General features: G+C 44.9%; 1 protein-coding gene across 11 annotated transcripts in view; it reads right to left on the bottom strand.

The window, feature by feature from the left end:
* The window catches only part of GNAS (GNAS complex locus), a 54,065-nt gene continuing 40,639 nt past the window's right edge, over positions 1 to 13,426 (bottom strand). For 4 of the 11 annotated variants that reach the window (XM_028089099.1, XM_028089100.1, XM_088026819.1 and 1 more), the window contains 11 exons: positions 11,860 to 11,904; positions 7,485 to 7,539; positions 7,279 to 7,398; positions 5,380 to 5,477; positions 2,035 to 2,089; positions 1,827 to 1,900; positions 1,672 to 1,730; positions 1,443 to 1,563; positions 1,121 to 1,251; positions 744 to 811; positions 1 to 513 (listed from right to left, as the gene is read on the bottom strand). In XM_028089099.1, coding sequence (XP_027944900.1) covers positions 367 to 513; positions 744 to 811; positions 1,121 to 1,251; positions 1,443 to 1,563; positions 1,672 to 1,730; positions 1,827 to 1,900; positions 2,035 to 2,089; positions 5,380 to 5,477; positions 7,279 to 7,398; positions 7,485 to 7,539; positions 11,860 to 11,904 — 973 coding nt within the window. In that variant the 3' untranslated portion in view covers positions 1 to 366. Of the gene's footprint in view, positions 514 to 743; positions 812 to 1,120; positions 1,252 to 1,442; positions 1,564 to 1,671; positions 1,731 to 1,826; positions 1,901 to 2,034; positions 2,090 to 5,379; positions 5,478 to 7,278; positions 7,399 to 7,484; positions 7,543 to 10,157; positions 10,161 to 11,336; positions 11,340 to 11,859; positions 11,905 to 13,426 lie in introns of all 11 variants that reach the window. The other 7 variants (XM_088026818.1, XM_028089108.2, XM_028089105.2 and 4 more) reach the window with 4 other exon arrangements.

Genomic DNA, 13,426 nt, shown 5'->3' with positions numbered 1-13,426 from the left:
TTTGCTCACATTTAATTTTTATTTTGATTTTTTTAATGCTGCACAAGACAATATTTATTTCACTTCTTTTGTTTTATTTCATTTATTTTATTTCATTATTTCTGTTTGCTGCTGTTATTTTATTTACTGAAAGAGAGAGGGAACTTTTGTGGCCTTTTCCTTTTTCTCTGTAGGCCGCCTTAAGCTTTCTAAATTTGGAATATTTAAGCAAGCTGAAGGGGAAAGGGGGTTTCGCAAAATCACTTGGGGGGGAAAGGAAAGGCTGCCTTGTTAATCATGCCCTATGGTGGGTGATCAACTGCGTGTACAATTACGTTTCACTCTTAATTGTGCTTAAGGCTTTACTTAAATTTGGGTGTTCCCTTCTTAGAGCAGCTCATACTGACGAAGGTGCATGCGCTGAATGATGTCACGGCAGTCGTTGAACACACGGCGAATGTTCTCGGTGTCCACAGCGCAAGTGAAGTGGGGGTAGCAGTAGTGGCGCCCATCTCCACTAGCAGTGCTGATTCTCTGCGGGACAAACGCAGGAAAACCGAGTCAGCGCCACCGCCCTACGATCATCAACAGGGTATCCGCCAAGGACGAGCTGACCAGCTACTTACTGAGGTTACGTGAAAGCTAAAATTCTCACTGGCTACCAGTGAAATAAAATGGAAGAACTGAAGAGATTTTAATCCCCAAATGTTCAAGTAAATTTACCGCCTGGAGAAAAGAGAAAACTAAAGACAGTCTCTACTCACCAGAAATTCGTCGCGGATGAAGTACTTGGCCCGGGTCACGCGTGGGTCCTCTCCGGGCTCGGGAGTAGCTGTGAAGAACAGAACCATTTTGGTAAGGTCATCGAAAGGTTAAGGGCAGAGCTAGGGTGCTGACATCATTGTAGCCCCTTAACTTCTATGCAGAGAAGTGAGCTCTTCTTGCCTCCCTACAGATCCCTTATAGTTGGGTGGTGGGAGTGAAGGGACATTTCCATTCTTAGAGGCTGTTCATTTAGGTGATTCTTAAACTCCACCTATGTGAAAAACCTCCAGAAAGGGAGACTTGTAGCACAGTCAGGGGTGTATAGGACCAATGAACGGAACCACGCTCCCGTGCGACAGCGTAACGTCATACGCACCATCCTCAGGAGTAGTGTAGCGAGCAAATTCTGGAAAGTAGTCCTCAATCTTCGATTTTCCAGCAAGGACTTTCTCAGCGAGCAGGTCTTGCTTGTTGAGGAACAGAATCACAGAGATGGTGCGCAGCCATCTAACAGAGAGGAATATGGGCTTAATGTCCAGGAAAAGAAAGCATTCTTTCTGCAAGGGGTCTGATCTACTTGCACAAGACTCTTTTTAATAATAGTGCAAATACAGGGCTTTGGGATCAGTCACAGGATCCCTCCCCCCTGCCCCCCCAGGAGAGAGGCTGGGAGGAAGCCAAGGGGATGCTCCACAAACCTGTTGTTCCAGATGCTCTTGAAGAGGTTCAGAGCCTCCTGCAGGCGGTTGGTCTGGTTGTCCTCCCGAATGACCATGTTGTAGCTGCTGCTGGCCACCACGAAGATAATGGCAGTCACATCTTCAGCGCGAGAAAGCAAAAGCAATGCATGTTAGAGGTGAACGTGAACCTTGATGATTCAAAGAGCAAAACGTCCTTATAGAGCAGAGAAGTCTATGGCTTCCATACCATTGAAGCATTGGATCCATTTGCGGCGTTCATCGCGCTGGCCACCCACGTCAAACATGCTGTGGGAGACAGAGGACACCCAGTCACCCCACCGCTCTGCTGGTGGGAACTGAAGGAAACCAGTCTCTATCTTAAAAAGGGAACCGTTCACTTACTGGAAGTTGACTTTGTCCACCTGGAACTTGGTCTCAAAGATTCCAGAAGTCAGGACGCGGCAGCGAAGCAGATCCTAAAACAAGATCTAGGTCAATGGATCTCACCAAAACCAACTGGAATATTAATAATGGCCAACTGGAAGCAAAAGTCTTGACTAGCTTGGAAAGAGGGCTCCAAGTCCTCTGACTGTTGAGAACTTTTGCCTACCTGATCGCTGGGCACATAGTCAGCCTGCTTGATGACATCAATCTTGTCCAGGAAGCTGGGAGGAGAAGAACAGACACACAGGGGTGTTCAAGGAGCTCATGAGCTCATGCTGATTTGCCCCTAATTCCATTCCTGTCTCGCTACGAAGTTGAGCTCAATGGAAATGAGGGTGTCATAGTTATATGGCATTCAGTCAATGGGAGTTTTGTCCGTGTTGGTCATGTTGATGACTCAAAGCCTATACCTTAGAAAGGTTAGAGCAAGCAGCATTTAAGAAAAGATATTTGGAGGACTAGTAGATCTAGGCCTCTCAGGGCCCCTGGCCTACAGGTACAGCAGAGGACCAAAGGGGGATGGGGTTGGGGGCTCTGGACTTGGTTCTGTGCAACTAGCAGAGGCCCCCAAACCAGGCCTACCTGATCTTGTGCCATTTGAAAATTATTAAAAATTTAAAATTTTCAAGTTGTCTGCCTTTGACTAAAATGGCAAGTAATTTGAAAACTGTACACTTCTACTCCATTTTTTTTTTTTTTTTAAGTAAAATGGCACACTTAAAAGCAGCAAGGATTTTCCCCTCAAGGGACTCGTGAAAATGAGATTGTTTGAATTACTCAGAATGGGTATCCCTTCCTCCTACTTTTTAAGAATCTCACTTATTAAAAGAGAACAAAAGAGGCTGACACAAAGGAGCCCTTTCTGGCCTAACCACACCGAGCAGGAAACAAACACAAAGTTCCCTTCCGCTCCGTTCGGTCCATGAAATAGAACCCTCCAGATAGGAGACTTTTGAGTTTAAAAAAAAAAAAAAAGAATCCCACAGCCATCCAGGCTATGGATCCTTCTGGGGCTGGGATCGTGCACAAAAGAGGGGCCTGGGGCCTGAGAGACAACCATCCACCGTAAGGAAGCTCTGTGGGCCACAACTTTCCCAAAGCAATGAAGACATCCAAGTGTTGCTGGACTAGACACACCATTAGAGAAAAGAACTTAGGAAAGATTGGGGTCATTTAATTAATATGGAAAATGAATGTTAAAACTGGGAGAGGGGGTAGTTTTTCCTGGGGCAGGGGGGGGAGATGGGGGTTTAGAATTGTTTTAAAACTGAAAAGAAAATCACAAAGGGAGAAAAGTCATACTTTGAAGAAATTCTGTAAGTTCCCCCTGCCCCCCATCCTCTTTACCAGTTTAGAGTTAGTCTGGCTTAGAGGATATACTAACTTGCCCAATCAGTCCTACATTACAGCACCAGTCCAGAAATAGCTCCCCAGCCGCCCTGGCCTCCAGCACGTTGCCATGGCAACAGAACCACAGTTCTATAAATAGATCATCAGCACCAAATCTTGTGAGAGAGACATCTGGAGCCAGGCCAGCCAAACCCCAGCTCAACAAATAAAAATAGGCAGCTTAAGAAATGGGCAAGATACCAGTATGGCAACTTTAACGTAAAGGCAGTTCAACCAGAAACATACTGGTCAGTGTGCCCCGCACGCTATCATCCTGCCCGGGGAAGACATTTTAAAAGTTGTAACCTATGTTCTTTTTTTTTTTTTTTCCTCCAAGTTTCCTTAAAACGTTCCATAAACTGGGGCGCCTGGGTGGCTCAGGTCATGATCCTGGAGTCCTGGGATCGAGCGCCACGTCGGGCTCCAGCCCCACATCGGGCTCCCGCCCCACATCGGGCTCCCTGCTCAGCGGGGAGTCTGCTTCTCCCTCTGACCCTCTTCCCTCTCATGCTCTCTCTCATTCTCTCTCTCAAATAAGTAAATAAAATCTTTAAAAAAAAAAAAAGATAAAACACCAAAAAAAAAAAAAAAAAAACTTTCCATAAACTGTGCAGATGTTGCCATTTTCAGATAAAGCTGCAGGAGCAACATAATGTTGCTGTAAGAAAACTTTTAAATGGTGTGAAATTAAAAAAACAAAACAAAACAACAACAACCCAGAAACCTGGGTAAATTACTGTTCATGAAACTGTTACTCTCTCCCCGCCCCCCCAACAGAGCACTCAAAATGGGGAGGGTTAAGCCCTCCTAATCTTGTACCTGTACTTCTGACTTGGATCCAAAATACAAAACGCAAACAATTCCAGGATTTCCATTTGTTTTGAGTTACTATAATTAGCACTTCCAGCTTTTAGTTCAAACTTTTGAGAAAATCAGGGACTTTGTTGAAGAAGTGGTAGGGGGTTGGGGTCACCGGGACTGGCCAAGAGGGACTGTTTTTCTGCTCCTTGGGAAAATACACAGACTGGTGAGTAGCGACCACCGCCAAACAGCTAACGTCCCCAAGAGCTGGAGACAGCTGACTGTGTGCTTCCTATGGGAAGGCGGGGCCGGGGAGGGGGACGTTGATAGGTTTCCCAGAGCCTACCAGAAGCTTCTGTGATTTGTAGATAACAGGATTCTAGGGAACTTGCTGTTTGTTTGCTGTTACCTCTTCCTCCCTCCTATTTATTCAACTGGTATTCACAATAAATCCCTCAGGTTTGGGGCTTCTAAGCAAATGCAATTGTAGGTTTTTGTGAGCCAGCCTGGAACCCTGGTCCTGATGACTTGATATTTTCTACAGTGAAGTCGCTTCTGAGTTTCAGCGACCTGCAGAAGAAAGGCTGGAACGTCGCAAATATCTATTACCTGCCCCCCCCCAGCGTATTTTCGCTGAGACCACTTAGCATGTTTGTGCAACCGCAGTCTACAAACACTGTCTTCAAAAACAATTTCTTTGTGGCTCTGAGCATCCTGTATTTACTGTATCAGGTGCAGGGTGAGGGCGGTCCACTCCCCATAAGGGGAAGCATCCTTGAATTAAAGCCCAGCGTGAACGAATAACTCTAGAGGAACAGCATCCAGTAATGCTGGACTCTGGTAACTACTCTATAATCACCTACCTGATCGCAGAAATAGCAAGGCGATTCTCAGCTACCAAGGAGGGGGCGGGGTATGGTTTTGTCCTTGCCATTTCGGTTAGGTTTTTAAATGACAGCAATGAAGTATAATATTTTTACATTATTCAAAGCGTGAGAGCTACCCAATCTTCCTAAAAGCTTGGAGGTCAATCCAATTAATTACCTCAAGCTAATTAACTACGAACATCACTTTATTGCAAGTAATTATCATTTCGCTCTAACAGGCATTAATTGTTTATATAAAATAATGTCACTGCACTAAAAAGTACAATTAACAAATGAATCAGACCAGAACTTTCTAAGTGCAGGTGGGACTTAACTGGCTGGCTCCTATGAATGGAACCCCTTTGCAAATAACTTTACAAGCACGAGCTGAGATTTCTAGTGTTTTCTCCATTTGTGCCTATGCTGTGTGTGGCTGGGGGAGAGAGGTTACTCACTACTGGGCGCAGTCGATCAGCTGGTACTCGTTGGAGCGCTCATAGCAGGCACGCACGCCTTCATCCTCCCACAGAGCCTTGGCATGCTCATAGAACTCCTGAGAGTGAACACGAGAGAGAACACAGATGAGCTTGAGCCCAGGCAGGCAGGCTGCCCCTACAGTCCAGATGCCACAGTTCACGGTGTGACCAGCACGGGGTGGGATTCCCACTTGCGAGCCAAATTAGTGACTCTGTGCTCAAAAGAACTTTCATTCAATTTGTGAAACGTAATTAAAAGGCAAAGTAATTAATTCCTGCTGTCCTCTTATTGGGTGAATTAACTGGTCTTGGGTAGTGTTCCTCCTATTTTTGGGGGGGGGGTGCAGACAGAGTAAACTACTGAATCATTTTGTTTCTCCACACAACTGCTTTTATGGGAAAGATATACATTAATCTGCATTAGGAGAATATGCCAAGGAATGATTCAGTGTTGTGAAAACATGAAAGATGTGCTGGGATGAAATTTCCCTTCCAGGGAAATTTGAATTTTACCCAAAAAATATTACGGTTGGGAATCGCTGACAAATCTGGCCTTGTCAGTGCCTGTCCCTTGGGAAGGGTCGTAATAGGGAGAAACAAAGGAGCAAATAACCTCTGTTGTTTTAAATTGTAGTAGGTTATGATTCACATTTCATTTGAACATAAGAAACATTTTTAATCATATGGGGGCAATCTTCCCTTACGGGGAAAGGGAAGGTTTCTCTTCCAATATGAATTTAGCAAGAGAAGGATTAAAAGCAGGTAGGGACACAAAGTTCAGCTATCAGCACGACTAATAAAAGGTTACTGTTCTGGTGCATTTTCAACTGGCTGCCATTTTTCCTTCTATTAGAAATATGCATTATGTATATCGTGCTGACCGCTTGATCTTTTTTTCTAGCAAGTGCTACTTAAAAAAAAAAAAAAATTACCTAGCCCTACTTATTACTACTGCTTCCCTGCTAGTAGAAGTTTGCAGCCAAGCCCATTTAAAATACACAAACACAAATTCCCAGGAAAGCCTGACAAAAGGCCACAATAACTCATTGTTCTAACTGTAGACAAGTCTTTTCCTTCTGGGCCTTATAAACTTGCGCATCTTTCCATCTTGTTTCCCGTTCCCCTCTGAGAAACCAATCTTCCCCTACAAAGGGGTCAAAACGTATGTTTTGGCATGGGCAGTTTTGTGTCACCTAAAAATAGCTCTTTATGGGACAGAGAATCTTTGTAAAGTGTCCTGCACGCCAACGAGGATGCACAGAAGAAAATCTCCAAGTTATAATTTAGGTGAAAGTCCTTTTTTATTTCCTTTTTAAAAAATTTGCCCCAACGCAAGGACTGATTTAAAACTTCATAAAGGTCAAACAGCAAATTGTTGAAAACGAGAATGTCTCCCATTTATAAAACTCAGGGCTGGCCCTTCCTTTCTGCCTTCTTTGCTATCTTCGGGTCCGTTCATTTAACTGGACAATTAGCATTTGTGCGCCACACTTAACATACAGTTTGGTTTGCCACAAGACGGGTACGAGGGCGTAATGAAGGCTGTGACACACAACCCGTGCCATCTTCCCTCATAAACATTTGCAATCTACTAACACGAGGATTAAAGTGGGGTGCTGACTTGTGGGGACGGGTGAGCCAGGACTTAGAAGGGCTGATCGAATTTTGCTCCCCCATCTTGAGCAAAAACCCTACTGATTGTTAAGATTTTGGTTTTGAACATTAAGGACCCTAAGGGAATTCACTTTTCCGGAAAGGTGTTTCGCCGGAAGTGTGGCTGACACAGGTGACCGGTGGCTGGGGCTCATCACCTGTGCCGCCCCGTGGGCCAGGCTGGGGTGGGTGGGGGGGAAGGAACAACCCAAGAGCTTAGCTTACAGGAGGGAAATCAAAGTCAGGCACGTTCATCACGCTCAGAATGTAGTCCACTCTGAACTGGTTCTCAGGGTTGGCCAGCTCCACAGGGGGCACCAGGTTGCTCATGGCGGCCACGATGGTCTGAAAACAAGTCAGCAAAGCAGTCAGGGGGACAGCACTGCCTGAGAAGGGGACTAAGGGAAGAGAGATAGGACCCAAACACGTACTTCGATCGCCTCTTTCAGGTTGTTTTTGATGTCCTGCACTTTGGTCGCCTTCTCACTACAGTGGGATTGAAAAGAGAGAGAGATCATATTGCATCACATTGACGAACAGAGTCTCTTTAGTCAAGATATTCCAACTAAAAGCATAGTATTCTGTTCTTGCAAGAGCTGTGGGTTCAAATCCGTATGGATTGGAGGTTCCTGAATAAAGGTGGTTTCAAATTATAACCTCCCCAATGTGTCCCAAGGACACGCCCAATTGGGGCTGATTAGCAAATTGGCATCAAGATAATGATCAAGTCTACTGTACCAGAAGCCAGACCTGGTTCACTGTTTCAGATGTGGGTCCATTTTTTGAAGTTCCCACTGCACACCAACACTTCCTAAAAGGCTCCTACTGGCCCTTATCAGCGCGCGCGCGCGTGTGTGTGTGTGTGTGTGTGTATGTATGATGTGAGGGGGGACATGGGGGTGCTCTATCAATCATATTGGGGAGGAGAAAAAGTTTCATGGTTCTATTTGGGGCTTACTCCATCACTGGATTAGTACATAGAGAACCAGTGAATGCAGATGGTGATATTACAGATTTGAAGGCTTTGAGGCCATTTTTATTAATTAAGTCTCCGCGTCAGTCACTCAGCCAGTAGCAATGACGCTTCTAGGTGATGTTAATATACGCTGATCCCTCCACGTGAATAGGGATAAGATCAGATCCCCCCCCCCCCCCCCCCCCCGCTCAGGAGTCTTTATGATCTGGGACTTGTGTGCTGGGGGCAGTGGGGGGCAGGGGCACCTGTTAAGTAGAAGTCCAAGGTTTAGCTGATTTGAACCTAAGTCATACAGGACATGTGGGATGATCTTTTTTTTTATTCAGAGTCACTGGGACCACAAGTAAAAGCCACACCCTCTGGCTCCTGGGGGGACCCCCTGATGGAATGCCTGCTCCCAATCGCATCATTTGGAAGCGCCTAGGTGTCTTTCAGCAACTGTCCTTCATCAGCGACACGACCAAAGAAGAGTCTAGAGTTTGTGTCTTCAGGGGATAAAAAGGGCCTCTCGCTTGGGGTAAATCTTATCACACCTATTGCCTCAACCTTGTGGTTTTGGGTGTGTGTGTGTGGGGGGGGGACGTGGAACCATGTGCAGGACACACCTGCTGCGCATTAGGCCCCGGGGCTGTGACAGCGCTGTCACGTGGAAGTAAGGCGCCGCCCCCTCACAGAGGAAACTAAGGCTGAGAGGAAAAGTGAGTCACAGAGGCAGAAGGGACAGAGCTCATCTTTTTCTTGCTGTGTAGGATTTTTAAAGACCATCTCGAGATTCCCAACTTTTGAAGCTTTCACTTGGTTGATTCACCAAGAGTCCTGGAATGGAGGTAGCCCTCAGGAGTAGAGGAAACAGAAGTGGGGGGGTTAATAACACCCACAGGCCGGCAGTAGGGTTAATCATAGGGCAGGGCGCAGGGAAGGGAGATTGGGGTGCAGGGGTCATGGGCTCGCCTGCCAGCCCGATCCTGGTCCTTTCCACCGAATTATAATAGCTAATGTTTCCTGCACAGTTTATTCTTATCAAAAGGAAGATCCGCATATTGATCTGAGGGGTGGGCCCCGATTTTCTGATTTCATTTCATCCCTTCTCCAGGATCAGCCCTCTTTCTGGTAAACTGGCCTCAGAGAAACTGCTTTTCATATGAGAATAAGAAGCTAGTTTGGAAGTATTCTCACCAGTGGGGGAGGGTCAGTAGGCTTTGGGGTATGTGCACGTGCGTGGGGGGGGGGTGGTAAATGGTACCAGGAACCCCCTCAGGGCCACTTAAAAGTGCTGAAGTCAGGAGAACTTGAGTAACAGACATGATAGTAAGAGATCCTGCAAACCACGAGTGTGGCATCCGCACCCCGATCGGAGGTCCGGCTCTGGTCCCCCACTCTTTATGCAACCACCCTACACTGAAAAGGGACCCAGAGTCCTGACCCTTCTGTGGGACTTTTCTGCTTTGTACGTGCACCAACTGAAGCTCGTTTCTGAAATTAGGAACCATGTCCAGACTCGGTGCTAGAGTCTGAATCAGTTATTTAGACATTAGAAATTTTTTAAAAGGATGTGTGTTTGCCCCTAATGCTCACTTGTGGACTCAAATTTACCTAAAACCCCACAGAAGAAATCCATTCCCATTCATTAAAAACAGGCTCCATTTCCATGGTAATGAGAGCCATTAACCTTCCGTTTCAAGGTTCCACGGTAGTTAAAATTAGAGATGTCCGGGTATTAAATACCCAAATGTACGTACAGCAAGAGGAAAGTACTTCCAGAAACTAGGTTCTTTCATTCAGTTTGATATTTTGGTCTAAGTAGTAGTATGATAATTGGAAAACTTCCAGTCTTAAATACGGATATTTTGAGAACGTGTTCAGTATTCATCTACGTATGTGAATAGGTGTGGGAGTATATCAAGTATAAAACAGCTAAAATAGAAATCTAAAATCTAATTCGGGTGTGTAATACTAAAACATAAAATTCTTCCATTGAAGCAATTACTATGTAGATGGAGATATTATACTAGGGCTGGCAGGTTTATCATTTTTACTATCGCTTAATGAATTTAACATTGATTGTGAAATTCAGAGAAAATCCCTCAGATGTCTCTAAACTACTTAACAAAGCCAAATTATGTATCACCTACTACAATTTGGACGGACTAAATATCAGGGCTGGGGCTAGAAGTGCTTCTAGCACATTGCCCCCTTCCCCCCCCGCCAACACGTATATAAAGCCTGTTGTCTGGGTTTGAGTTTTAGGAGCCCCTTCTCTCTCCCCCCCCCCCCCACCGTCAGCTGCCTAAGTGGTAGGGGGAGGCTACGTCGTCCCGAACGTCTCTCTCCGTCCTATACTTTATCCTTGGGCTTTTGTGGGAAAGGACAAAAGAAGACAGACAGAAGACAGACGCAAGATACAGGGATTGCTGAGACATGCAGAGAATTTTTATTTATCACGTATGTTAATTCTTATATTTACTTGCAGAACAGAGTCACAGAGAGAAGTGCAGGCAAGGCATTAGTAGGGTTCAAGGATCTAGCGCAGCATCTAGTACACAGTAGTTGGTTCTATAAGGGTTTGTCATATTTCTCAAATGCCAACTTTTGGTACAGTAAACTGTCAGTCACTTTTACGTAGATGCCTTTTTTGGATTTGCTATTACACTACATTTCTGCCAATTAAGGATTTCATGCCATATTTTTGTGTGTGTGTGGTTTTTTTTGTATTTTTTTGTTTGTTTGTTTTCAGTTATCTTTTGAGGTTAGGTGGTAGGGCCCCCTCCCCCTCCCCCCCCACAACAGAATAGTATTCTTATTAGAAGTTCCTAAGACCAGGCAATTCCAGCATGCAAAGTGTGATAGGACATAGCCGGGAAGATGAGAAACTGTAGCCATCATCTAGGGATAATATATTCTAAAAGAAACAGATGAACAAACATGTGTAAGTTACTTTGTCCCCGACCCCAGGATCCTTTGCCCCGCCCCACCCCGGCCACAGAGGCTATTTCTTTGAGATGCCCTAGGCTAGGTCAATCAGCTCTGCGTGTTCTCATGAGAAATAGCTGCTTCATCACTGCATGCTGAATATGCAAGCAGACCTCCAATGGTTACCTGGCATGCGTGTGCGTGTCGGCGTGTAATGGGGAGTGGGGATGTAGGAAGTGAAGGAAAACAAAATTGATGATGAATGGAAAAAAAAAAAAAAGCGGATGCCATCATGAATTTCCTATCCACTAGCTAATAATGCAATATGCCTCCAATTCAAAATATACTTGAAAATCTTAAAAAGATCAGAGGCTTTGATATCATTCTTAACAATGACCTCCTGCAAGGTGCTGAGGCACTTTTTTTTTCCTCTCCAAATTACAGACAGCGCAGCACCACGAATATTTTGAGAGGGAAAAAGTTTTTTTTTTCCCCGCCAAGTCTGAAATTTTAAAATCAGACCAAGCACTGGGTGGATGGGAATTTAGTAGATAGTTTTAAAAACAAGTAGCCAATCTGAATGGACAGCTGGGGTAGGGGTGGGGAAACAAAAACCATATGGAAAAACATCCATTCTCGAAATCTTAAACTGATCGTCTAACACTGAAATCTGTAACTTTTCCCCCAGCTGGATTTAATTACATTTAAAGAATGCCCCCCCCCCCAAATTATGTTTTGCACTTCACTGGCTCTGAAATGTCAAAGATTGTTTAGGTGTCACGTGCAAACGTATACCAAGATGGCCGATGGCCCTGAAATGAGTTTTGTTTCCTCCCCGGGGGCTCAGCCCTCAGTTTCCCAGTATGATCTTCATGTTTGTTTGTTTGTTAAAAAGTTTTTCTGTTTTTGAATGTGCCTACCCATCGCTGTTGCTCCTTGCAGCCTGCGGGTCCTCTTCGCCGCCCCTTTTAAAGAGAGATTGAAAGCTCACCTAATCTGCAAGGCACCGCAATTCCCCAAAACCCCACACAGCCTCTCTACATTCCTAAACAAATGGCCACCATCCTCCCGTCAGTCCTAGTGGCCTTTCGGGCCAAGCTGGAAGGCCTACTGAGACTGCAGGCCGTGGAGGGAAGAATGCCACACCTCCGCCGCCGTATTAGCTGAGCCCTCTGGAGACTCGCAGGTCGGGTATACAGAAGGGACGGATAATTATTTTCTTGTGCTTTCACTAAATGTACATGCATTAGGGAGATAAAGCCGTGATTTCTCTCACAATTCTTTTGAGAATATAGCAGCGCATCAGGCTCCTTAATTCTCCTAGATCTTTACCATGTTGTATCTGAACACACAAAGGCCCAGACATGGGTGATTTTGGCCCATGATTTCCTGGTGCAGTATTAATTTCCTCCCTTCTTATAGTCGGGGAAACTACCTATGAAGTGTTTTTATTTATATAAACTGTTCCCGATAAATTGTCATCAATTAAAACTGTGTGTCTGCACCATGAGGCAGCAAAATAAAAGAAAAAAAAAAGAAAACAAAAACAAACCCTACTCAAAAACCAATCCTCATAAATGGCAGGAATTCCTCCTTGGAAGTGGGAAGGGCAGGATGCCTAAGCGTTCTACATGGTTTTGTAATTGATTAGCTTATCAGCTCAACCAATGTTAATGGCACCTTTTCCCCGCTGATACTAATTGTAAGGAAGAGTTAGCTTTTGAGTTAGGAAAATCCACACTTGACCTCTGTATTTCTCAAGGTCAGATTAATATTACACCTTACTCTAAAACTGTAATCGGCATGGCAGTCTGCGGATAGTTAAGGCAAATTTAATAGCTCAGCCCAGCCCTAACAAAGCGCACATTTACGGGAGCCAGGAGGAAAAGGCCCTGCACCACGCAAAACACCCTTTAGTGGATGGATGTCACCATTATTTCATAGGGAATTCCTAGTGAAGAAGGCAAACGCTTTTGTTGCAATACCGCACTGAGGAAAAAGAAAAAAGGAGGCTCACTTGAAGGAGACAAAAATAAGGTTTCTAGACTCACACGAAGAAATCCCCTGTATGTCACTTCCACAGGCTAAATTTAACATCCTGAGAGATTACCTATGGCTTCCTCTACAAGGCAGGCAAACTGGGAATGTCGCTTCCTCTTTTTAAAAAGAAAATAGAAAAGAGAAGTTCTGGTTTAAATGCCTCATGTGCATTACAGACTGGCTCGCCAAGGGAGGAGAATCCTTTCTCTAAAAATTAAAAAATTGTAGGGCAGTCTGGAGAGTGATAAAGCCTTAAGTAAATTATTGCAAGGATGTCCTACCTTCTGCTGGACTCGAGCTAAGGTAAACAGCGGCGGCTGCATCCTTTTAAAAACGCTAGCCATGTCCAGTTTTAATCAAAATATTTATCTAGAGGGTACGTGGTCAAATTATCTTTGCTTAACTAGCCTCCAGAAGAAGCACTCCCCGGCAAGTTACGGGGGAAAT

Source organism: Eumetopias jubatus, unplaced genomic scaffold (genome assembly GCF_037043125.1).
Source record: "Eumetopias jubatus isolate StellerSeaLion01/CBP00866 unplaced genomic scaffold, mEumJub1_p1.0 scaffold_9, whole genome shotgun sequence".
Taxonomy (NCBI): domain Eukaryota; kingdom Metazoa; phylum Chordata; class Mammalia; order Carnivora; family Otariidae; genus Eumetopias; species Eumetopias jubatus.
Note: the sequence above shows the minus strand (reverse complement) of the source record. Positions and strands in the feature narration are given on the sequence as shown.